Source organism: Electrophorus electricus, chromosome 4 (genome assembly GCF_041902795.1).
Source record: "Electrophorus electricus isolate QZ-2024a chromosome 4, ASM4190279v1, whole genome shotgun sequence".
In the NCBI taxonomy this organism is placed as follows: domain Eukaryota; kingdom Metazoa; phylum Chordata; class Actinopteri; order Gymnotiformes; family Gymnotidae; genus Electrophorus; species Electrophorus electricus.
In genome coordinates, this window is record NC_137500.1 from 31,495,695 (window position 1) to 31,518,952 (window position 23,258).

At 39.4% G+C, this 23,258-nt stretch overlaps 1 protein-coding gene across 29 annotated transcripts in view; it reads right to left on the minus strand.

The window, feature by feature from the left end:
* The window catches only part of ttn.2 (titin, tandem duplicate 2), a 162,119-nt gene that overhangs the window by 63,983 nt on the left and 74,878 nt on the right, over positions 1-23,258 (minus strand). For all 29 annotated transcript variants that reach the window (XM_081713292.1, XM_081713286.1, XM_081713282.1 and 26 more), the window contains 58 exons: positions 22,914-22,958; positions 22,123-22,518; positions 21,742-22,011; positions 21,385-21,660; positions 21,143-21,282; positions 20,917-21,043; positions 20,511-20,777; positions 20,153-20,419; positions 19,745-20,008; positions 19,514-19,653; positions 19,308-19,434; positions 18,943-19,209; positions 18,469-18,735; positions 18,069-18,335; positions 17,825-17,964; positions 17,495-17,621; positions 16,607-16,749; positions 15,232-15,355; positions 14,361-14,627; positions 14,171-14,268; positions 13,802-13,970; positions 13,446-13,712; positions 13,084-13,350; positions 12,710-12,988; positions 12,216-12,624; positions 12,014-12,138; positions 11,652-11,918; positions 11,263-11,532; positions 10,658-10,957; positions 10,127-10,429; positions 9,831-10,018; positions 9,614-9,728; positions 9,244-9,528; positions 9,008-9,159; positions 8,772-8,919; positions 8,500-8,677; positions 8,283-8,404; positions 7,848-8,135; positions 7,354-7,650; positions 7,071-7,257; positions 6,862-6,977; positions 6,457-6,756; positions 5,897-6,196; positions 5,699-5,804; positions 5,393-5,589; positions 4,981-5,292; positions 4,596-4,874; positions 4,128-4,427; positions 3,729-4,031; positions 3,155-3,619; positions 2,749-3,051; positions 2,343-2,642; positions 1,928-2,224; positions 1,556-1,840; positions 1,113-1,406; positions 718-1,017; positions 305-613; positions 19-218 (listed from right to left, as the gene is read on the minus strand). In XM_081713292.1, the coding sequence (XP_081569418.1) occupies positions 19-218; positions 305-613; positions 718-1,017; positions 1,113-1,406; positions 1,556-1,840; positions 1,928-2,224; positions 2,343-2,642; positions 2,749-3,051; positions 3,155-3,619; positions 3,729-4,031; positions 4,128-4,427; positions 4,596-4,874; positions 4,981-5,292; positions 5,393-5,589; positions 5,699-5,804; positions 5,897-6,196; positions 6,457-6,756; positions 6,862-6,977; positions 7,071-7,257; positions 7,354-7,650; positions 7,848-8,135; positions 8,283-8,404; positions 8,500-8,677; positions 8,772-8,919; positions 9,008-9,159; positions 9,244-9,528; positions 9,614-9,728; positions 9,831-10,018; positions 10,127-10,429; positions 10,658-10,957; positions 11,263-11,532; positions 11,652-11,918; positions 12,014-12,138; positions 12,216-12,624; positions 12,710-12,988; positions 13,084-13,350; positions 13,446-13,712; positions 13,802-13,970; positions 14,171-14,268; positions 14,361-14,627; positions 15,232-15,355; positions 16,607-16,749; positions 17,495-17,621; positions 17,825-17,964; positions 18,069-18,335; positions 18,469-18,735; positions 18,943-19,209; positions 19,308-19,434; positions 19,514-19,653; positions 19,745-20,008; positions 20,153-20,419; positions 20,511-20,777; positions 20,917-21,043; positions 21,143-21,282; positions 21,385-21,660; positions 21,742-22,011; positions 22,123-22,518; positions 22,914-22,958 (13,601 nt within the window). The remainder of the gene's footprint in view (positions 1-18; positions 219-304; positions 614-717; positions 1,018-1,112; positions 1,407-1,555; positions 1,841-1,927; positions 2,225-2,342; positions 2,643-2,748; positions 3,052-3,154; positions 3,620-3,728; positions 4,032-4,127; positions 4,428-4,595; positions 4,875-4,980; positions 5,293-5,392; positions 5,590-5,698; positions 5,805-5,896; positions 6,197-6,456; positions 6,757-6,861; positions 6,978-7,070; positions 7,258-7,353; positions 7,651-7,847; positions 8,136-8,282; positions 8,405-8,499; positions 8,678-8,771; positions 8,920-9,007; positions 9,160-9,243; positions 9,529-9,613; positions 9,729-9,830; positions 10,019-10,126; positions 10,430-10,657; positions 10,958-11,262; positions 11,533-11,651; positions 11,919-12,013; positions 12,139-12,215; positions 12,625-12,709; positions 12,989-13,083; positions 13,351-13,445; positions 13,713-13,801; positions 13,971-14,170; positions 14,269-14,360; positions 14,628-15,231; positions 15,356-16,606; positions 16,750-17,494; positions 17,622-17,824; positions 17,965-18,068; positions 18,336-18,468; positions 18,736-18,942; positions 19,210-19,307; positions 19,435-19,513; positions 19,654-19,744; positions 20,009-20,152; positions 20,420-20,510; positions 20,778-20,916; positions 21,044-21,142; positions 21,283-21,384; positions 21,661-21,741; positions 22,012-22,122; positions 22,519-22,913; positions 22,959-23,258) is intronic.

The window sequence follows — 23,258 nt, forward strand, 5'->3', positions numbered from 1 at the left end:
ACTCTAAGTTTTGCTCACCCCATATTTTCTGTCTATGATGGTATTAGTAACCAGGACCCATTCAGCTTTTTCAGCATCCTTTACATCAAGACATTTCTTCTCAATGATGTAGTTGGTTAGCATACTGCCACCAATATCCAGTGGTGGATCCCAGGTCAGATAGCAAGACTCAGCTCGGATATTTGAAAGAGCAACGTTTCTTGGTGGTGTTGGTCGATCTGATAAACATGAGGACACTATCATTCATTTGCAGACTATAAAATAAAATCAAAAACTCTAAATAAATAAATGTACCTAAACCTACCCAGTACTTCCAATGTGATATGATGGCTGACCGTGCCCATGCAATTTGAAGCAGTTATAGTATAGGTTCCCTTGTCTAGCCTTGCAACAGCAGGGATAGTGAGTTTTGTGTGTTCTGTGAGTCTGTCAATCTCTTTGGTCTCTATCAGGACTCTTTCCGTGGATTTGGGAATAAGAACATCATCCTTCAGCCATTCAACCTTTGGTATTGGGAGGCCTGTGATCTCAACGGGGATCTCAACCGGCTCATTCTTCCTTACTCTGATTATATCCTCTTTGAAGTGTTTCAGCATGTGCAAATGTGGAGGAACTGGAAAAACAATATTTAAAACACAAGACTGTCATAAAGTAGATTATAAAGCGAAAGTAATATATCTGGTAATGATGGATTTGACAAACCAGAACTGGACGAACCTTCATCATCCTGAATCACAACATTCATCGGTATAGAAGGATCACTTTCACCAATGCTATTAACAGCTTTTGCACGGAACTCATACATGTGCAGTTCATCTAGATTTTCCACAGTCATTGTCAGGTCAGTGCACAACTCTGGGTTGACACGCTGGAAAGCAGGTTGATCTTGTCTCTTCTTCTCAACCACATAGCCAAGGACTGGACTGCCACCATCATTGCGAGGTGGCTTCCACACAAGGGTAATGGAAGACTTAGTTCTTTCAGTGTAGTGGAATTTCTCAGGGGAAGTTGGTGGAGCTAACATGAAAAAAAAACATGTTTATATGTACGTTTAGATATTTTGTTGTCTGGTTTAGGGAATTAAAGTGTTATGTGTCTGAAAGTAATGCTACCTTGAGGATCTACTGCAAGGATAGGTCCAAGGTCAACAGGAGGTCCACAGCCATACTTGTTTTTGGCCACAACTCGGAAAATGTACTCATGTCCTTCGACAATACCCCCAATTTCACACTTGGATGCAACTGTTTCAATGGGCTGTCTAAAAGTGTGACTTTTAGGGTCTTTTCTTTCAATAATAAAGCCAGTCAGATCACTGCCACCATCATCATCAGGGTCAGACCAGTTAAGCATCATCAACTTTCTAGTGACTACAACAGGCTTGAGTTCAAGGACAGGTCCAGGAACATCTAAATAAAAGAGTTTAAGTGATGACAGTTTTAAAATAAACTTTTCACAAATGTTTCTGGAACAAATTTAAAATACTCTTTGTTACAAAAAATATTACAGAAAATATTAAAGAAAATATTTTTTAAAGTAATCTGACAGTAGTTCTTACCCACAACTTCAGCTGTGGTCCATGCAGATTTAATAGCACTTGGGTTTGCTGCAGTGATCTGGTATCTGCCACTATCACCTCTCTGTGCATTCTTGATGATAAGGGTGTTAGATTGTCCAACCTCTTCTATTTCTACACGCTTCTTATCAAGGGCACGATCATTTACCATCCATGAAATTGATGGTTTAGGTCTACCAGTCACATTTGCAGGGATCCTCAGTGTGTCTCCAGCTCTTACAACAAAACCACCCTTCACACTGACATCAAGTTCAATTACAGGTATCACTGTGGGTAAATCAACAAAATAGTCATAAGCCTAGCCTTAAAACTTAGATTTATTTTCTAAAACAAGCATTGGTTTAAGAGACATACCGGCAGGATTCTTCACAATGACGGTTTCAGTAATGCCAGGAGCACCTTCACCCGCACAGTTGACTGCCATAACGCGAGTAGTGTACTTCGCACCTTCTCTGACACCATACACAGTGAATGTAAGACTCTTTTGTGGTCTTTCTGTGGCTCGGGTCCATTCTTTGGTGCCAGCCAATAACTTGTCCACATGGTAACCAAAAATGTCTGAACCACCATTATCTACAGGAGGGTCCCATTCAACTATTATTGAATGGTCTGTGGTGTCAGCAACACGTGCAATTGGTGGACCCGGTGGCACTGAGAAAAAAAAGAAAATTAATTAAACATTGATCATTGAATACTTAATTAACACAGGACAAGATTTTGAAATATAAAGTCGGATATGTGATAGTGAATTAACGTTTAATTGGCTTACAGATTGGAGCCTGTGCTGTCTTCGGCTCAGATGGTGGACTGAACTTTCCACATCCAGCCATGTTCTCTGCACAGACCCTGAAAATGTATGTCAAGCCTTCTAAGAGGCCTTCTACATTTAGTTCCAGTTTATTAAAGATGCTGCGGTTAACTCTTGTCCAATGTGTACTATTAATTTCTCGTTTCTCCACCCAGTATCCTTGAATAGGGCAACCATTGTCCTTGGGTTCTTTCCAAGTGACAACCATGCTATTGGATGTGATGTCCACAATTTCAGGCTTCTCAGGAGCCTCTGGAGGATCTGAAAAATGAAAAGTGTCAAAACAAATATTAGCATCTAACTTTAAAGCAACAAACATCATAATTACAGAAAATAAAATGTTTGAATATGCATGCATGTCAATTACCGAATGGATTCTTGGCAATGACGGGTTTGGAGATACAAGGTCTTCCTGGGCCAAATCTGTTCTCTGCAGTAACACGGAATATGTATTCCTTTCCTTCGATGAGTTTTGTTACTGGGTATTTGCAGGCTCTGAGGGTTGTTGTAACAGTAACCCATCCCATCTCAACCTTGGAGTTGTCTTTTCTCTCCAGTATGTAATTAAGGATCTCACTGCCACCATCATCTAGAGGAGGATCCCACTTGCAGAGGAGTGAATCCTTCCTGACTTCCTCAAATTTTAAATTCACAGGGGGCCCAGGTGTATCTGGACAGAAACAAAAACATTTGAATATTTGTTAATTACAGTAATTCCATAATACTGCATTTAAATATAATTTTTTTATAGAAATCACAGAAATATAACCTACCAAGAACGTTAACCACACAGCTTGCAGAGGCAATACCATGATCATTCTCCACCTTGATAGTAAATACACCATGATCACCTCTGATAACATCTTTCACACAAATTAAGGATTCACCCTGCCTAATGTTATCAATGGTAAGACGCTCATTCAGAGATGGGTGGTATTCTTCCTCTGGCTCCTCAGGTTCCTCCACCTCCTTTTCTTTTTCCTTTTTCTCCTTGTCGTCTTCTTTAATTTCCTCTTGTTTCTTTTCCTCTTCCTTCTCTGGCTCCTTTTCTTTTTTCTTCCTAATAGGCCTTTCTGGTCTCTTCTTCAAAGCTTCTGGCCTAATAGTTGAATTGTTTCTTGTCCATGTTATTTCTGGGTATGGAAATCCGGAGATGTAGGCAGTCAATCGAATCTCTTCACCTTTCCTGACACTTAAGCCTGATTGCAGGCTACCACTGAGGAACACCTTGGGACGGTCTGAAAACAGAGAGTAACCATATTAAATACACTGTCAATGAAGAATACACTACTGTAACATAAAATAGCATAAATAATATACAAGAATTAATCAATTTGTAGTACATACCAACTGCATCAGTGGCTTTGATCATAGGAGTGCTCCGTGAAGGATCACTTATGCCTGCTGCGTTCTCTGCACGCACACGGAACTGATATTCTTTTCCTTGTTTCAAGCCTTTAACTGTGTAGGACAATACTGGCACAAGGAAATCATTGCATCTCTCAAACTTCTCTTGACCTTTCATTGCCTTCTCCAGAATGTAACCCATGATCTTGCATCCACCATCATACATGGGTGGCTTCCAAGTGAGGGTCACAGACTCAGAAGAGGGGTTGTGCGTTTCCACATCAACAGGTGGATCAGGTGGATCTTTATATATAGATAGGACAAAAATGTAAGTGAGAAAATATATTAGGAACTTTACAGAATCTAGAATCATTTTTGTCTGAAATTAGTGTTACTTACGCTTTTGGTCCTCAGCAATCACAGGATTGCGTAGCTCAATGAACTCTCCACCACCAATCTTATTCACAGCTCTGACACGGAAGTAATACTCTCCATTTTGGATCAGGTCCTTGACAGGCCAACTGATTTTGTTCTCTCCAGACATGACATTGACATATGTTCTCCTGCCTGCCTCTCTGCGCTGCAAGATGTAATGAAGAACAGGGGAGCCACCATCATAGTCTGGAGGTTCCCATGACACTTTGCAGGAGTTCTTAGTGACATCACTAGCAACAATTTCCTTACATGGTCCAGGTAGACCTAGTGATATAAAATGAATGAACATAAATGTAAATAACATTGAAAAACAGTATGCAATAATATTATTTACACACTTAGTATTTGTGTTTGGTTAATGATTGAAATGCATTATCTATGTAATGAGTTTCAACATGTGAGAACGGTTGACAAAGGGTTCCATAAACACACCAATAACTTTAACGTTAATTGTCCCACTAGTTGCTCCAAGGCTGTTCTCCAGGGTAACTTTGTACTGCCCAGCATCAGCATGCACGCAGCTTGGAATTTCCAGGTGGCAGGAAATGTAATCTGATCTGAATGAGATCCTGTCATCAGCCTTCATCTCCTTGCCATCTTTGTGCCATGTGATCTTTGGTGATGGTACAGCCTTGAATGGAATTGGGAGGTGCATTTTGTCACCCTCCACAACAACGAGGTCCTGGGTTTGGAATTCAATTGTAGGGTTGCCTGGAGGAATAAAAATAAGGAGTGATTTGATTAGCTCCAATTGTACAAGTGAAAGCATTGTGGTAATGGCAATGATTAATGACAAAATGTACATGTTTTAGCTTACAGTCTGAGTCTTTGGCGTAAACACTCTCAGAGATCTCAGAGGGATCACTAGCACCAATAGAAGTAACAGCACGGACTCTGAAAATGTACTGCTTCTCAGGAAGAATGCCTTCATCCTCCCCAGCTCTGTATTTCAGCTCTTTAACTGGGCGTGAGTTAACTCTCATCCATTTCTCTGTTCCAGCCTCACAGAGCTCAATGTGGTAGCCAATGACTGGGCTTCCTCCGTTCCTTTCTGGGGCTTTCCAGGCAATAGAGATATGGTCTCTGTTTGCCTCAATGACATGGAGATCCTGAGGAGGAGATGGTGGTCCTGGAATAATGAAGAATATACTGAATAATACATATTTTGTTCACAAAATAAAATATCTTCACAAATGTTCTGAAATCATAAAACAATGTCTTCAACACACCTGTTGGGTCCTCAATTACCACAATGTCTGTGGGTTCACTTGGATGACCAACTCCAGCCTCATTCTCAGCAAGGACCTGGAACTGCACCTCAGTTCCTTCAATGACATCAGTTACCCTGTACTTGCAGTCAGGGCCTGATGTCTTTGCAGATTTCACCCATCGAGTTCCAAGTTTCTCTTTCTTCTCAATGACATACCTTTAAGTGCAATTATAATACATAGAGTTAAAAATATTTTCAATACTTTCACTGATTCACTGATGACATGTATTACTTAAAAGGATTTCAGTATTTTCATTATGTTTACCTCAAAATAGGTCTGCCACCATCATTCTTAGGTGCCTCCCATTTTAGGTCAACATGGGTCTTTGAAACCCCTGTGACAGTCAGAGCATATGGAGGTCCAGGAGTAGCTAGAATAGAGGAAAGGTAAATAGTATAAGTATACCTCAAAGGCATCAGCCATTATCTAGTAAAAGAGATTTCCATGGGGTGTGGTGCTTACTGAATGTATCCTTTGCCAGAACAGAGTCAAGAAGTTCACAGTATTCACTAGGCCCAACAACATTCTCTGCTGCCACACGGAAGACATAGAGGGAGCCTTCATTTAGTGGAGTGACAGTGTATGTCAGTTCTTTCACGGTGGTGTCAACTGCCTGCCAGCCCTTGCGCTTGACGTCTCTCTTTTCAACAATGTAGTTGGTGATGGGAGAACCGCCATCTCGTTCAGGAGCTGTCCACTTCAGTTCAGCACCACTCCGGGAAATATTTACCACCTCTAGCCATCTTGGGGGTGATGGAGGATCTAACAAGAAAAGGAAAAGTGTTACATTGACATCAGACTACTGCAGTGTAATTTATGTATTTATATAAACTATAAATAAACCTATTATTAAGATTTGCTTTTTTTGTTCATGTTATTTTATTGTTTATTTTTTTTCAATTCTTAATAAAAAAGAATCATAGAGCAATGTTGCAATGGTCAAATCTCTGTGGCATACATTATTAATCTAAGATAATAAATGAAGGAATTTAAAACAATCCAGATATTCAGCAATCACTTACTGAGTCTTTCCTTGCATAGCACAGGATCGCTAGGCTCACTAGGTTCACTCTCGCCTGCTGCATTCACAGCTCTGACACGGAAGGAATATTCCTGCTTCTCCATCAGTCCCTTCAAGAAATACTCAAGAGAAGGAATACCATCTACCACTCGGACCCACTCAACAGTTCCACTCTTTAGGAGCTCAACAATATAGGACACAATCTTGGCACCACCATCATGCTCAGGCTTTGTCCACTGCAGGAAAGCAGATGTCTTGGCAACATCCTTAACACTAGGCTTGCCAGGAGGCCATGGAGGATCTAAAAGAGCATATATATGTTTCAGCCTAGCTTTCCCAAAAAACACAAATTCTGTTAGTTCTGATGCAAAAGTTTGGAAAAGAAACCATCAAATGTTTATTTTACCAATTGGATCCTTGATCAAGATCTGGTCAGTCTCCTTGCTTGGTTTTCCAGGTCCAGCAAGATTCTCAGCCAAGACACGGAACTTATACTTCTTCCTTGTGGGCAAACCTTTCACCCTATATTCACCACAGAAAGTTAGAAATATGTGAGAGTTATGTATTCTGCTATATGGACCAACTGTTTTCCATTTGTGCATTGTAAGTACTCACCTGAAGGTTGTGTCACTGATCGGTTGTTTGTTGCATTTTATCCATTTGTCAGCTTCCGGCTCAAATCTTTCAACCCAGTAACCTGTGACAGGACTTCCACCATCATCATCGGGTTCATACCAAGACAAAGTTACAGCATCCTTTGCAATATCTGATGCTGTGACTTTGTACGGAGGTCCAGGTGAATCTGGTGAAAAATATTATCAGCATAGATTACCTTTAATATATCTGAGGTGGGAGCCAAATATAATTTTGAGCTAATATCAAAATTAGTATAACATACCAAAGATATATTTGGCAGTTATTGGTGCATGCTCAGCTGGCAAACCAATGCCAAATTGATTCTCAGCATAGACTCTGAAAATATATTCTTTGAAATTAATGAGTTTGGTGGCTTTGTAGTTGGTTTGCTTCACAGTGGAGGACAGCTTGTACCATATCTCACTATCTGTAGCTCTCCTTTCAACAATGTAGTTTGTCACTCTTGAACCACCATCATCTCTTGGTGGATTCCATGATAATAGGCAGGACTGACTGGTAATTTCAGAGATATCAAAAGCAGCTGGAGGTCCAGGCTTATCTATACAAAAGGGACATGACCATGTTAGACATACAGGATACATTACTTTTTCCAGTTTGTTTTATAGTTCTTTAGAAAAGAGGGTCCTCACCCTGCTCTTGGAGATCTACTCTTTAGATTAGTATTGGAGCTAAATTTTGTCAGTACAATATACATCAATGCACCATACACATCTTATATAAGAATGAGTACAATACCTAGGATGTTGACATCAACAGTTGCTGTGGCACGGCCACTGCTGTTGACTGCCTCAACAATGTATGTTGCTGAGTCTTCCCTTGTTGTCTTAGCAATGTACACTGTGGAGTGGCCTGGCTTGGTAACAATAGAGATTCTATCATCTTCCTTCAGGATAAGATCAGCCTTGGTCCATTTGATCTTAGGCTCTGGTTTGCCTGTGATATCAGCAGGGAGTTCAATCTTTGTGCCAGCCTTTGCAGTTAAGCCAGCCAGTAGTTTTGCATCCAAGTGAATTTCTGGAGGCTCTGTTAGCAGAAGTAAGGAGGGGGTAAAGACACTGGTTAAAATATATAACAAAGATTGTGTGTGTGTGTGTGTGTGTGTGTGTGTGTGTGTGTGTGTGTGTGTGTGTGTGTGTGTGTGTGTGTGTGTGTGTGTAATTTTTTATCTACCTTTAGGATCAACAGCCAGGATCTCATCAGTTGCCTTGCTAGGTCTACCCGAGCCCAGTCTATTCAAGGCCCTCACACGATATGCATACCATTGGCCCTCTGTCAGACCAGTTACCTCAAACCTAGAACAGAGTAAAAAGGATAGTAAAGATTATTTGCTTTGTTTTGACCTATCAGAACTAGATAAATGAGCCTTTGGTATAAATAGTTCACCTACTTGAGGTCTGGCAATGGCTCACCACATGGCTCCCATTTGTCAGTGCCACGCTGGCATTTGTCAACAGTGTAACCTTTAATTGGAGCACCACCATCCCACTTTGGAGGCTCCCATGACAGGAAGATTGTGTTGGCAGTCTTATCTCTCCATTTAAGATTCTCTGGTGGATCTGGAACAGCTATTGTTTTAGAAAAAAAGCTTGTGAGCATTTGGGGTTCAGTTCTTGCAGTGGAGCATACTCTGTCTATATTAATTTTCCTGTTGTCACTTACTAGCTGGTGAAGACACATTTACTGGATCATCAATGTATGCGGGCTCTCCTGGGCCACACTTGTTGCAAGCAATAACTCTAAACAAGTACTCCTTTCCCTCGACAACATCTGTGATAGTGTACTCCTGGTCTTGTAAGCCAACAATGACCTGAAATGTGAAAAAAAAGCAATAAAAAAGTGTAACTAACCCAACATCTTTATTTAAAGCTTCTGGCAGTTTGGTGTGATATTCATACCTTGACCCAGGTCTTTCTTGAGACATCACGCTTCTCCACTTGATATCCAGTAATCGGGCTGCCTCCATCATGGTCCGGTGCTTCCCACATAAGATGGACATGATTTCTGGTTACCTCTGCAACCTTAAAGTCCTTGGGTGCACTTGGTGATGCTGAAAAAAGATGAGCAGTCAATTCTGCACTAAATGGTAGAAAGTTAGTGGAGACAATAAAGACAAAAATGATACTGAACATACCGATAACATTGACATCAATCTCCCCAGAGACACTGCTTACATCATTCTCCAGTGTCAGAAAATATCTGCCTTTGTCTGGACGCACACTTGGGGTAATGACTAACTCGGTGAAGGTGGGCTTTGTGACCATGGAAACACGGTCACCAGCGGTGAGCTCTGTGTCACCAATGGTCCATTTAGCAGTAGGTGTTGGGTATCCAGTGATTGGGACCCGGATAATAAGAGGCTGAGGAACAATGACCTCCAGGCCATCCTTGAAGGCACTCAGGTCGAGTGTAGGTGCAACTAAAATTAAGAGGCATACACTATGTTATTAAAAATATGTAAAGAATACAAATTCAAAGGATCTATGAAAGGAACCAGTACATACAGTGTGGGTCATCTGCCAGCTCAGGTCCAACAATATTGGAGGGGTCAGACTGGCCAGCTGCATTTTCAGCAATGACTTGGTATTTGTACTTCTTTCCACATTTAAGTCCAGAAACCTGGAGAAAATTAGGATATTCATAAAATGTATTTTTAAAAAGTATTTACAGATATACAGTGGTGTCTCCAAAAAACAAAGGCTATGAAAGTTAGACAATTACCCTGTAGAGTAGGTCTGGGCAAAGCCTGGCATTACATCTCATCCACTTGTCTGAATCTTCCTCACACCTCTCAATAATGTAGCCAGTGATTATGCTACCACCATTTCTAAGAGGAGGCTCCCATGTCAACAGACAGCCCTCCTTGGTCTGTTCAGAGTGTGTCAGATTCAGGGGTGGGCTTGGCCTCTCTGAAAAAGTATAACAAATGTAGACAGTTACAAATTAAACTTTCTAAAGTCTTCCTTCTTGATTTGCTAAAAGATAGCTAATTGAGAAGGTAAGTAAATACTACTAACCTATTGGGTCCATAATTTTAACTGGGTTTGTAGCAGCACTTGGTTTGCCAGGGCCAGCCTTGTTTTCTGCTCGAACACGGAAGATATATTCCTTGTTCTCAATAACATCATTGACTACTGCTTTACGGTCCTGTGGTTTAGTCACCATGACTGGAGACCACTGCACAGATGTTCTGTCACGGAGCTCGATGATGTATGAGGTGATTTCAGCTCCACCATCAAACAGAGGTGGATCCCAGGAGACTGTGGCACCAAACTTGCTGACATTTCCAACTGTGACATTTTGTGGTGCATCAGGTACATCTGGAATACAGAAAATGTATAATAGATTTTTATTTTATTTGCTCATTTGTAGTAATAGTTACATTTTTGTTAATGTATTTTATTATAAACTTTAATTCTTCCAATGTCTAAACAAAAATTGGTATTGTTGTTTTTAAAAGTATAATATTATCACTGCAGTAGTATAATTTTAATTCTCACAAATTAGGCAGTAGATGATCTAGAGAGTTATAAACAACTACTGCTTACCAAACTTATTCTTGGCTAACACAGCTTCATCTGTCTCAACATTTGGTCCACAACCAACTCTATTGCGTGCACAAACCCGGAAGAAATACATAGAGTCCTTCTGCAACCCAATGACAGTGTATTCTGTACTGTCAGCCCTGTCAGTGGCGAGAGTCCAAGTCTTGCGTTTGACATCACGTCTCTCTACTACGTAACCCAGGATCTTGCTTCCACCGTCACTCTGAGGTTCATCCCATGCCAGGCTGACCTCACCGTCTGCTGTGTCAATAACTCTTAGATTCTTGACTGGCCCAGGAACATCTGTGAAGAGACAGTTTCATGTATTCAGATCCAACAAGTCAACTTCAGATAAATGTGAACTGACCCAGTAAAAACAGGTGTAACAATATGTTGTGTTTGTTGTTTGGGGACTGTTTTGACTTATTCACACTGATGCATCCACAGCAAAAATAATAATAATAATAATAATTAAATATAAAAAATGGAATTACTTCCTGTCAAATATGCCAGGGTACTTTTCCTCTGCACACTATTTGAGTAAATTGAATGAAATGGTTTTACACTCAAAAGATAAAATGCAGTAAACTGATGAAATATGAACTCACCAATAACTTTCAAATTAATGAAAGCCTCTCCCTGTCCATGCTTATTCTTTATAATGATTTTGTAATGGCCCTCTTCTGATTTTTTGGGGTCCTTCAGCCTGTACTCTGTCTTATCAGGAGAGACATGAACATTCTCCTTTGGCAGGCTGATGCTATCAAAGAACCATTCAGCCTCAGCTTGTGGGTATGCATTAAAGGGAACTGACATGGTCAATGGAGTTCCAGCATCTGTCACCAAATCCTGATCCAAAGTCTTGATCGTTGGCACAGCTAAAGTAAAACAAAAGAAACAATGCAGATTCAATTTAGTAACAACACTGTCTATTATAAAGCATCTTACATTAGCAAAACATCTAATAAATTATTCATTCAAATGTAATTGTGCTTACCTGCAAGCTCAAGCTTGGCTCTTGCATCCTTGTCCTTGGCAATAACCCTGTATTCACCCTGGTCACGAGGCCTGATCTCACAGACCTGGAGTCTGTGAATCTTGCCTTCACTCATCATCTGGTATTTGTCACCCTGGACAATGGTCATGTTATTCCTTAGCCATTTAACTTCAACTCTATCTTTGTTGAGCTCAACCTCATACACAATATCAGAACCTGGTGGCTCAAATACATCCATGGGTGGTCTGATGATCTCCACTGGAATCTCTGGATGATTTAAATTGGTCAGAACACATTAGACAAGAGGACTAAGTAAGTAACTTAATAAAAAAATACTCAGCTACATGCACAGATCTATGTACCTTCAACAAAGAGACGAGCCCTGGATTTTTTGTCGCCTACTCCACAGGCATATTCACACTCATCATCCAGTCGGCACTCTCTAATGCGCAGTGTGCATATGTTTCCATCACGCTCAAACTGATATCTAAAATCAAACAGACAGGTTAGCTTTTCATGGAAAGACATAATACAATAAATACAAGGTAAGAGTGAGTTAATGACCTTGGGCCCTCTCTGATTTCTCGGCCATCTCTGTACCATTTAACGTCAGCTTTCTCTTTGGAGAGCTGGCATGTAAACTCAGCATCTTCGAACTCGATGATGGTCTGGTCTTGGAGTTGGGTGGTGAAGTCAGTTGGTGCTTCACTGATGATCAACTCTGCTGTTGACTTGTCAGCACCAGCAATAACAGTGTATTCACCCTCATCTGCAAGACTGCAGTCCTTAATGGTCAAAGTGTGCTTATCCTTATCAACACGGTACACAACACGCTTGTTTAAGGTGATCTCCTGATCAGCCTTCATCCATTGCACGGTCACATTTAGCTTGTTCACTTTGCATGAGAAGCTAACAATCTTCTTCTCTTGCGTGTCAATGTCATCAAGGGGAACAATGATCCTCAGATCTTCCTCTGCAAATAAAAAGAGGAGCAATTATAACAAACCATAATTATATTATACCATTGTGAGAAAAAAATCACAGTATATAACAAATACCTTGTACAGTAATGTTGGCTGAACTGCTGACATATTCACCACGCTGATTGGTCAGTGTAACGGTGTAAGCAGCTGCATCTGATTTATCAGCATTTTTAATCCGTAGAGAGAACACATTATATTTCTGGCCCATGATGAATTTGCTGCTCTCAAACATTGTCTCATTGTTCTTCAACCACTTGGCCTTGGCTGCTTCTGTGTTCACCTCACAGTTGAGGACAATCTCTTGTCCTTCACTTGCCTTTGTGTCCTTCAAGGGAGTGATAATCCTGAGTTTCTCTGCAGTGAATTGAGAAATAAGAGTAAGCAAAGACATCCATCCCTATTTGTACCACAGTGATTAATACAGGGTACAGTAAGTGTGGAATACATACCTATCACTGTCAGATCAGCAGACGCTCTCGTGGATCCAATGAGAGCCAAGAATGGTCCCTCATCATTGTGGTCACAGTTCTTAACCACAAGGACTCGTCTCTTGCCATCAGAAATAATTTCATATTTGTCATCTGTTTGGAGTTCTTTGTTGCCTCTGAGCCATTTGACTTCATAGGAGTCTTTGGACACTGAGCACACAAACTGAGCCTTTTCACCCTCAACCACCTCCTGACTCTGAGGTCTGGAAGTAAACTCAGCAGCAAGTTCTAAATAGAAGAAAGTTTAATGTTTGTTGAGTTCTCTTTTATGGAAATGTTTTGAAAAGAAACACTGAGCTCAAAAATAATACTAAGTTGCTTACCATTAATTCTGAGGTTCCCTGTGGTTTGTGAGCTGGGCAGTTTGCAGTGGTATTCTCCAGCATCATCCATACGAAGGTTCTGGATAATAAGGATTCTTCTTCTGCCATCTGTAATTTGCTCATATCTTCCACCCTCAGGCAGTTCCTTGTCACCCTTGTACCATGTGACCTCTGCACTGGGCTTGGAGACCTCACTGATCAGTTTGATACTGTCAGTTTCAGTTCCTTCAACATTAGCCAAGTTCTTCGTAAATCTTGCCTCCTCCTCTGCAGTAATGAAAAAAATCAAACAAATTCATTGGCTGTCTGCTATTAAAGACTGATAGGGTATATTAGCATGGTGAATGAGAACTAACCTATAACAGTCAGCATGCCAGAGGTCCTGGAGGTCTTTGCATCACATTCATATTCTGCCTCATCATCAAATACTGCCTTGCTAATGATGAGGATGCGTTGAACTCCCTTTGAAATGATCTCATATTTTTTGCCCTTTCTGATTTCATTTCCATCCTTGAACCAACGAACCTTGCAAAGATGAACCAAGAATCATTTACATGAACGTAATACAATGAGTGAAGTACAGAGTAACTGACTGGTTAATTTACATTTAATCAAGATATATCTAATCATTTACATGTCCAAGCAAATTACTCGTGTATCCAATAAGCCAATATGCCACATAGATTCAGTAAATAGGCATACAGAAAGACATACAATAAGAATACCTTTGCACTTTCTCTGGAAACTTCACATTCAAACTTGGCAGACTCTTTCTCCATGACCTCAACATCATGGAGTGGCTTAGTGAACTCAACATGTGGGGCTAAATTCAACAAATAACATTACTCCAAATAGGCAAAATTAGAAATTAATTGCAAAATTAAAATTTTCCATTTTATTAAAATAAAAACGTACGTTCAACATTCAAGAATGCAGAAGTCTTGAAGTGTAGGGCGTCACAGGTATATGTCCTTGAATCATCAAGTGTGCAGTCTTGAATGATGAGTTTTCTATGGCGACCATCAGCAACCATCTCATACTTCTTAGTTTTATGGATTTCCTGTCCATCTTTGAACCACTTGACCTCTGCACTTTCTTTGGAGACTTCACACTCTAGTATGGCTGTAGCTTCCTCCTCTACAGTCTGGTCCTCGAGGGGCTTGGTGAACTCGACTGGAGGCTCTATTGGAAGAGATTATTCAAAAATATTAAACATTAAAGCAATTTTGGTAATGAAAAATACCAGCATACATACTATATTCATATGATATTTTAATGGAATGCATTATGGAATAATATTTTTTATCTTTTCTCTGGCTGTGACAGAACAACACAAAACAGCTTTGTTATGGTATTGTAAATGTTGTTTTGCTTTTATTTTCCATATATTACTAATACTGGCAATATGCCATTATGTTGTAGTTATAGCTATTTGTATACATTAACTGTACTTAAAGGAACATTCTTTAAGAATCCAAATTTAGCGTGGAATATTTGTAATATTGAGCTATTAAATCTAGTTGAAATCAACCATTCAATCAACCTTTATTCAGACTCCAAGTACTTATTCAAACTCTGAGCAATGTTTAATGATTTGTAACATCATACATGTATGATTATTATGATTATTGTTGCAGGCCAAAAGAGAGTGTTTTCATCATCTGTAGCACATTTTTAAGTGGTAAAATCACCAGTGTCAAATGAACAACTTTAGTGCACCTTTCTAGCCAATAAACATGTACTGATTCAACTGTGTATACTTTAAAATACACAAAATGGCACCTACCTTTTACAATGAGCTCAGCCTGAGTTTGGAAATCCTTTGCAGTGAGTTTTATCTCTCCTGCCTCAGTCAGCTTCACATCTCTAAGGGTCAGCGTGTGATTTCTGCCTTCTGCTCGGGTGACAACCTGTAGATATCAGACATATTGCTGAACATGTCTGTTACCCTTTTCTCTGTCATGGGCCTGGAGAAGGCTATTTACTGCATCCCTGCAATAGACGCTGGCAGCTGAGGAGCAGGAATGGGTCTCATTTTTGCACCTCTGCCTTTTATACTTGGAATAACCCTCTAGCCTGAGAACAACTCATTTGCAGCATGTATGTAACTTATATTATTAAAATACATGCACTAAAAGATGTACATTTCTTATGATAGTAAACACATTAGACTTATGCTTATTATTATCTAAACACACACTTAAATTTCTGTCAAATAAAAACTCAATCTCTATTTGGCCACAGATATATAACAGATATATAAGCAATGAATAACACTCAAGGACAAGAACACATTTTTTACACAATGGTTTAAGCATTATCCATAGTAGCAAAAACTCTATTTATTTTAACCATTTACAAAATACTCATAATTACTTCTGTATTAACACTCCTTATTTTTGTATAAAAAAGAGGACATTAAAACCAATTATTTAATTCACATCTTACAGTACGGTAAGTCTCAAAACACTCATCAATGTAGGTCTAATCATCAGTGTCATAATAGCAGCTGTTCTGACTGTACAGTAAAGGTTCACAACATTCCATTACCAATAGCAAAACAATCAAGTTTTTATATAAATTATATAATTGATAAATTATTAATCTAATTATTAAACACGTTATATGATATACCTCAAACATTCAGTGACAAACATACAGTTATCTGGACAATTTATATATTAACAATATTAATTTTCACTTTAAATTGTGAATGGTAAGCAGGCCTCTTGCCACCTGCCACTGAAGATGGAGTTTTGAAGCAGTTAAAAATAACCATAGGAACGCTTGCAGGGCAGAATAGCTTAAGACATTATTGCAAACCCCATATCAAATGCTCAGCCGCTCAGCTGAAGCCTGATACTCACAGGCCTTATATGCAGAAAACATGTAGATAGCATATGCAGGATTCATGCATTATCTGGATAAAATATGAGTGTTACTGTTGTAATTATAAAACATTCCAACCATGTAAAGCCTAAAGCTATAAATGGAAACTGGAAAATGCTTGTTGTAGTAATAAATAAACATGTCACCATGTTTGAAAGTGAGCGATTAGCCTAATCAAACAAAGTCCTTGGTCAAAACAACAATATGGCTTTCTAACAATTCAGACATGATTCATGCATGCACATGCACAGTTTATATCCTCCTACACTTACCCTGTCACTTGGTTCCAGCTTTGTACCCCCAAGGAACCACTCAACAGATATGCCCTCATATGAAAGCTCGCAGTCAAAGGTAGCAGTCTCCCCAGCTGTAACCGTAACATCCTTGAGAGGCCGCAAAAGGCCTATTACTCGTGCTTTGAATTGAGGAGAAGACATTGTTAGTCACCTCCAGATCCAGAGACACCAGTAAGTCTTTAACTGCAAATCCACATTGTGCTTTCCCGCTGACAGCAGGCCACTGCTCTGGAGCCCAGAACCCCCGGGACAAGCAGAGTTACAGCTGGAGAGTGACTTGACATTGGGGGCCTAGATCATTAGCATATTGAGTTTCCTTAAGATGTATATGGTCATCAAAAAAAAAAAAAAAAGGTAAAAAAAAACACCACGGTGTATCTTTGAAGCTCTGCCAATCACTGATGGACCTGCTCTGGATATGGTATGTAACTTCAAAAATAGCCACAACATCTGATTGGCCAGCAGCCCACCCCCTACCAGGAGAATATGCTGGCCAGCCTGTCACTGTCAATCAACACCTTGGAATTTTCCAAGAAATGGAGAATGTTGGGGTACGTATTCCCCAAATGTACATCTGTGTTACCCAAATTGGTTGAAATGCAACCAATTTCCATGATTAAAACATTAAATGTCCACAACCCTGGGCCTAGTAAACAATTACCACCAACTTAATAGGGCACAATATTTGGAAAGACTTTTTAAAGCTTGATAATGCACTGCATTCACAGATTTTTAGTTGCTAAAGGAAAGTATTTTATTTACTTTTTATTTATTTACTTCTCATTTACTTTATAATATAGTTTGCATTCATGACTTTTTTGCTCTGTAATTGGTCTTCATGGTTTATCGCTACATTATTCTTACCTTTAACTCTGAGGTGAGCACTAGATTTAGCATTGGCAGCACTGAAATCCACACCACCAGCCATGTCCATTTGCACATTGTAGAGAATGAGCATATGTTTGGTGCCTTCTTCCTTAATCTCACAATCCTAATTGGTGGAAAAACATGCATCACAGTATAGCACTGAGGAGTTACAATAATTCATCTGAGAGAGTACAGTTTATAACATGAGATAAAGCAGAACCATTATATTTATACAAAGCATTTATAACAATCTCAACTTTCAAAAAATATCTTAAAGATGACTCCTAATTAAAGGTCTGATTTACAGTTTCTGACTATAAAAATTACCGCAGACTGGTGTAGAGCATCTCCTTTGAGTTTCCAGTTGCCATGCACATCCTCCTCAGAGATCTCAGTCTCAAAGCGAGCAGTTTCAGTCTCTGTGACCTCCACACTATACAGTGGTCGGACCACTTTAATGTCACGATCTGCAGGGGTTTTATGAGAGTGACAGTAAGAAATAAATCAATTGGTAAGTCCATTGTTAAATGTAAGAGAATCCAAAGGAAGATTTATAAAGAAAAGCACATACCCTCAATATTCAGCTTTGCCGTTGTTTTGTCAGAGCCACAGTCACAAGCATACTCGCCAATATTGCTCTTGTCAGCACGCTTAACTATTAGAATTCGTTTCTTCCCATCAGCCTTGATGAGGATATTCTTTGATGGAGTGATCTCTTTGCCATCTTTGAACCATTTTACCTCAGCAGTGGGCTTGCTCAGTTCACACATCAGCACCACCTCATCCTTCTCAACGGCTGTATAATCCTGAAGCTTGGTTGTAAAGTAAGCTTCTCCCTCTAATGATTGTAAAAAAAAAGGCATAAAATTATCCTTAGGTTTTACCAACACTATTGAGTAGCATGTCTTGAATATTCCATCATGTCATGAATATTCTGTCATGTTTTGAATATTGCATCTTTCCTTACTCACCAAGAACAGTAAGCATGGCCTCGCAGCTTTTCCCAAGGGCCTCGGCTTTAATTAAAGAGGTATCATCAATGGACACTTCCTTGAAGGACAGAGTATGGATCTTGCCATCCTCTGACATGTGCACCACTTTACTCGGGTGCAGACGCACGTCATTTTTGTACCACGTGACCTGAACTTTCTCATGTGACAGTTCAATGCGGAACTCTGCTGTCTCACGCTCCTTCACAGTAACATCCTTGATGGGTCTGACAAACTCAAGACGAATGCCTACGAAGAAGAAGATATATGTACATACATACATACATATACATATATATATATATATATATATATATATATATATATATATATATATATATATATATATATAGAGAGAGAGAGAGAGAGAGAGAGAGAGAGAGAGAGAGAGATGTTTGCTATTTGGAAACCTGAATGAATCAAACCTCAACCTAATTACAAAAGAGTTGTATAGACCTTGAATGATGAGTTTGCCAGAGGTTCTCTTGTCTTCAGCCTCAAACATATATTTGGCCTCATCTTCATAGGCTGCAGATTTGACAACTAGAGTGTGCCTTTTAACCTCTGAGAGGATTTCAAATTTATCATCAGCCTTCAATTCCTGGCTTCCCTTTAGCCAACGGAAGGTCTTTGGTTCTCGAGATATTTCACACTCAAACCTTGCTTCGTCTTTCTCATACACTTGCACATCACTCAGAGGTGTTAGGAAGGTAATTGGGAGTTCTGTGAATAAAAAGATAAGAAGTAGGTAAAGCTTAATCCACACTTAATCCACACTCAGTGGCATGGCATAAGCAGTACAAAGAAGAATGTACAATTACCTTTCACTTTCAGATTTGCAGAACACTTTGCATTGGCACCCTGGAATGAAACCTCGCCAGTCTGGGGAACTTTGCAGTTGTACAGTGTTAAAATGTGTTTAGCTCCATCCTCAATGATTTCGACATCCTGTTGACATAAGGTAATTTAATATAACCAACAATATTTTTGCTTGGTAAAAGTCCACAATGATCATGACTAGTATTACCTGTGACTGAACAAGAACTTCTCCTTTAAGTTTCCACTGACCATGGACATCATCCTCTGACAGTTCCACTTCAAAACGTGCAGTCTCACCATCAAAAAGTTCAACACCATACATGGGTCGAACAACCTTGATGTCGCGAGCTGCACAAAATGGTAATGGTATTGAAGGTTTGAAAATCACACAATACAATAAGCAATGCTTTTGCTTATTTACTTATAATTCAGCACATACCTTCAATATTCATGGTAGCCAAAGTTTTGTCTGTTCCACAGTCACAGACATACTGGCCCTTGTCTTTGTCTGCCACTTTCTTAATGGTTAGGATTCTCCTTCTACCTTCTGCCCTCATGGAAACCATCTTAGAGGACTTAATTTCCATCTCATTATGGAACCACTTCACAGGAACATCTTTGCTCAACTCACAGTCAAGAATGACCTCATCTTTTTCGACTGCAGTGTAGTCTTGCAATTTAACAGTAAAGTAGGCATCTCCCTCTGAAAACAGAAATATCAGTGAGCTCAAATGCATTTACAAGCAGTAGCTTCCATTGCTGACATGTGTAGCAACAGAGAAAAAAAACAGCACAATAAGTACAATTTTACACAAGTACAAGAAAATAAAACCCCATAAAACATTACCTAGCACCGTCAGGTTTGCTGTAGTTGATATTCCTTTTGCCTCTGCCTTTATTTGGCAAATATCATCTAGAGTGACCTCCTTGAGTTCTAATATATGTCTCTTTCCATCAACATGGGTAAGCACTGTTCTGCTCGTATGCAGTTTTGTTTCATTTTTGTACCACGTCACTGGCACATTCTCATGAGACAGCTCAACCTCAAACAAAGCTGTTTTACCTTCCTTCACAGTTTGATCCGACATTGGCGAAATAAACTTCAGCCTCATACCTTTAACACATAGTTAGTTCAGTTAAATTAAGTGAAATTTAATCTAGTTTCGAATCAAAGACAGAAGACAACGGCTTGAACCATGACTTACCCTCCACTGTCAGTTTAGCTGTTGAAGTTTTACCCAAAACCTCTATAGAGTAATCGCCCTCATCTTCAAATTCACACAGGTTTATGACCAACATATGTTTCTTTCCATCTTTAATGATATCGTATTTCTGGTCTGATATTACAATATCAGATCCTCTATACCACAACACTTTAGGCACATCCTTAGTGATGCTGCACTCAAACTTTGCCTGTTTCTTTTCAGGAACTGTAACGTCCTTCAGTGGGACTGTGAAGTCCATTTCAATTTCTGTGGATTTAAATATAGGTTATCCAAAAAAAAATAAAAAATCTGGCTCACAGCTTCTTAACAAAGTTTATTATGCATTCACATATGCATGGTGCAAGGTTTACTTAATTATTTTCCCTCTTAATTTTACGTAACATACCTTTGACTGTTAGCATTGCACTAGTGATGGCATTCAGGGCTTGGTAAGTAACTTCTCCAGCCTGATCAAGCTGAACATTTTTCAGAGTAAGGAACCGTTTGTTTCCATCTACCCTAATATCACAAGTCTTAAAAAGGAAAAAAATATTAAGGTCAAGTTCAAGTTCACAAAATCATTGTGTAAAAAATTATACTTCACCCATGTTCAAACTGTGCATTTATCTTACCGGTGATCTTGTAAGAACCTGTCCTTTAAGTTTCCATTCCCCAGGCACATCATCCTCTGATATTTCTGTATCAAAGCTGGCCTCTTCTTTCTCCACCACTTCCACACTAGCCAGAGGTTTCAGAATCTCAGCTTCACGCTCTGCATAATCAATTTATAAGAAAAAACAAAAGAATAATGTCAAGTGATGGCTTGTAAACACTAAAGGGAAATTGAGAGAGGAATTATAATGATGTCACTCACCTCCAAGCGTGAGTTTTGCTGGGTATCTCCGACCTTCCACCTCAATAGCAAACTCATCAGCATCATTTGGCTGAGCATTCTTTATGCTCAATGTGATTTCTTTTCCTTCTTTTTTAACCTCAGTCTTATCTGTGGGTTCGGTAGGAATTTCTTCATCTCCTTTGAACCACTTCCAGTTGGGAGTGTCTTTGAAGAGCTCACACTTGAAGGTAGCTGTGGCCTTTGGTTTCACATGCTGGTCTCTCAGTGGTCTCACCAACCAGTCTCTAATGATTTCTATCAATTAAAAAAAGTATAAGGTAAATGGTGTATGCCAGTTTAGGTAGATACAAAAACAATTTGCTAACTTTTACATACCCGTAATTTTGACATTTGACTGGGTTTGGAGGTTCTCGCATTCACATGTGTAAACAGCAGCATCAAGATCATTGGAGTCTTGAATCGTCAGTGCACGCTGCAGACCAATTACATTGATGGCTATCTTGCCAGGAATATCTGAGAGTGGCTTTCCATCCTTTTTCCAGACCACATCCCTGTCTTTGCTTAACTCACAGGTCAAATACATTGGTTGTCCCTTTATCACAGAAACTTCCTCCTCCAGGGTCTTAGTGAATCGCACAGGCAACTCTGTAAAAGTGGATTACAGACTATATTCAGTAACCTTTTAGGATATTCAATTTATCAGAACGTTTCCCAGAAGTACAAAAACCTGCTCCTGTCTTATAGATAAAGCATTACCTTCAACAATAAGTTTGGCAGTAGAGGTCTTCTCTTTATTTCCAAGCTTGGCTACACATGTGTATTCTCCTGTGTCTGAGAGCTGGACATCAATAATTGCCAGTTTACGGTCTTTGCCATCAGAGGTAAACTTGTGCTTTGGACTCTCTCTCAGGTTGCTGTCATCTTTCATCCATGATGTAACGGCAGTAGAAGGTGAAATCTGGCACTCAAATACAGCAGATGATCCAATTGACTCAGCCTCCAGCAGCACTATGTCTTTAAGCTCCTTCACAAACTTCAGAGGGACAGCCTTGAGCTGGAAACCAAATGCCTCTCCTGGAGGTTTCTCACCACCCGCGCCGGGTTTTAGACCCTTTCTACGTCCAACTTCACCAGGTGAGGGAGTTTGCCTTGCTGTAATTTGAAAAGAAGTTGAATTTTTCAGTGGCACTTTTTATGACTGACAAAATAAAAAGGCCAGTATTTTTTTGTAGAGATAATAGCATTGGGGATCTGAAAAGGTCAAGTATTTATATCTTAGTTGACATGAATTAATGGATGAAAGAAGGGAAGACAAAATGAGTAGCAAAACAAAATAATAGGAAGAATGCATAAATTTAAGCAGCAGAAACAATCAGAGCCAAAAATGAATGTAGGATGGGTTCAACTATGGAGGTTTCAAATGCAATAATAAAATCAGAAGAATAAAGCTTAAAACAAAAGTTTTATGTCAAAAGCCATAAGCAGAAGAACAGTGCAAAAAAAAAAGTACAGGGATAAAGAATAAAGTCTCTGCAGAAAATACTTACGTGTCAAACCTCTCCCTCTACCCACCTCCTCTTTTGGTTTTCCCTCTGAACAAACACATCACAAATCATTTCCAATTCATGGAGATTAAATATACACATTACCAACTAATATGTTTATATGTATTATCAACAATAACATCACAGAGGGAAATGTGAGAACAATATTAACAAGAGGGAATTGCTTATGAGGATAATAACAATCATGCCATCAATTAATGAAATTGTAAGTAAAGAATGTAAAAAAGTGACCCCCGTTGTTAAATTTTATGTCACTGTATGGGAAAACATTTAAGAAGATGAGAGGACGTTAAAGACAACATGCCACAATGAAGACTAACACAGATG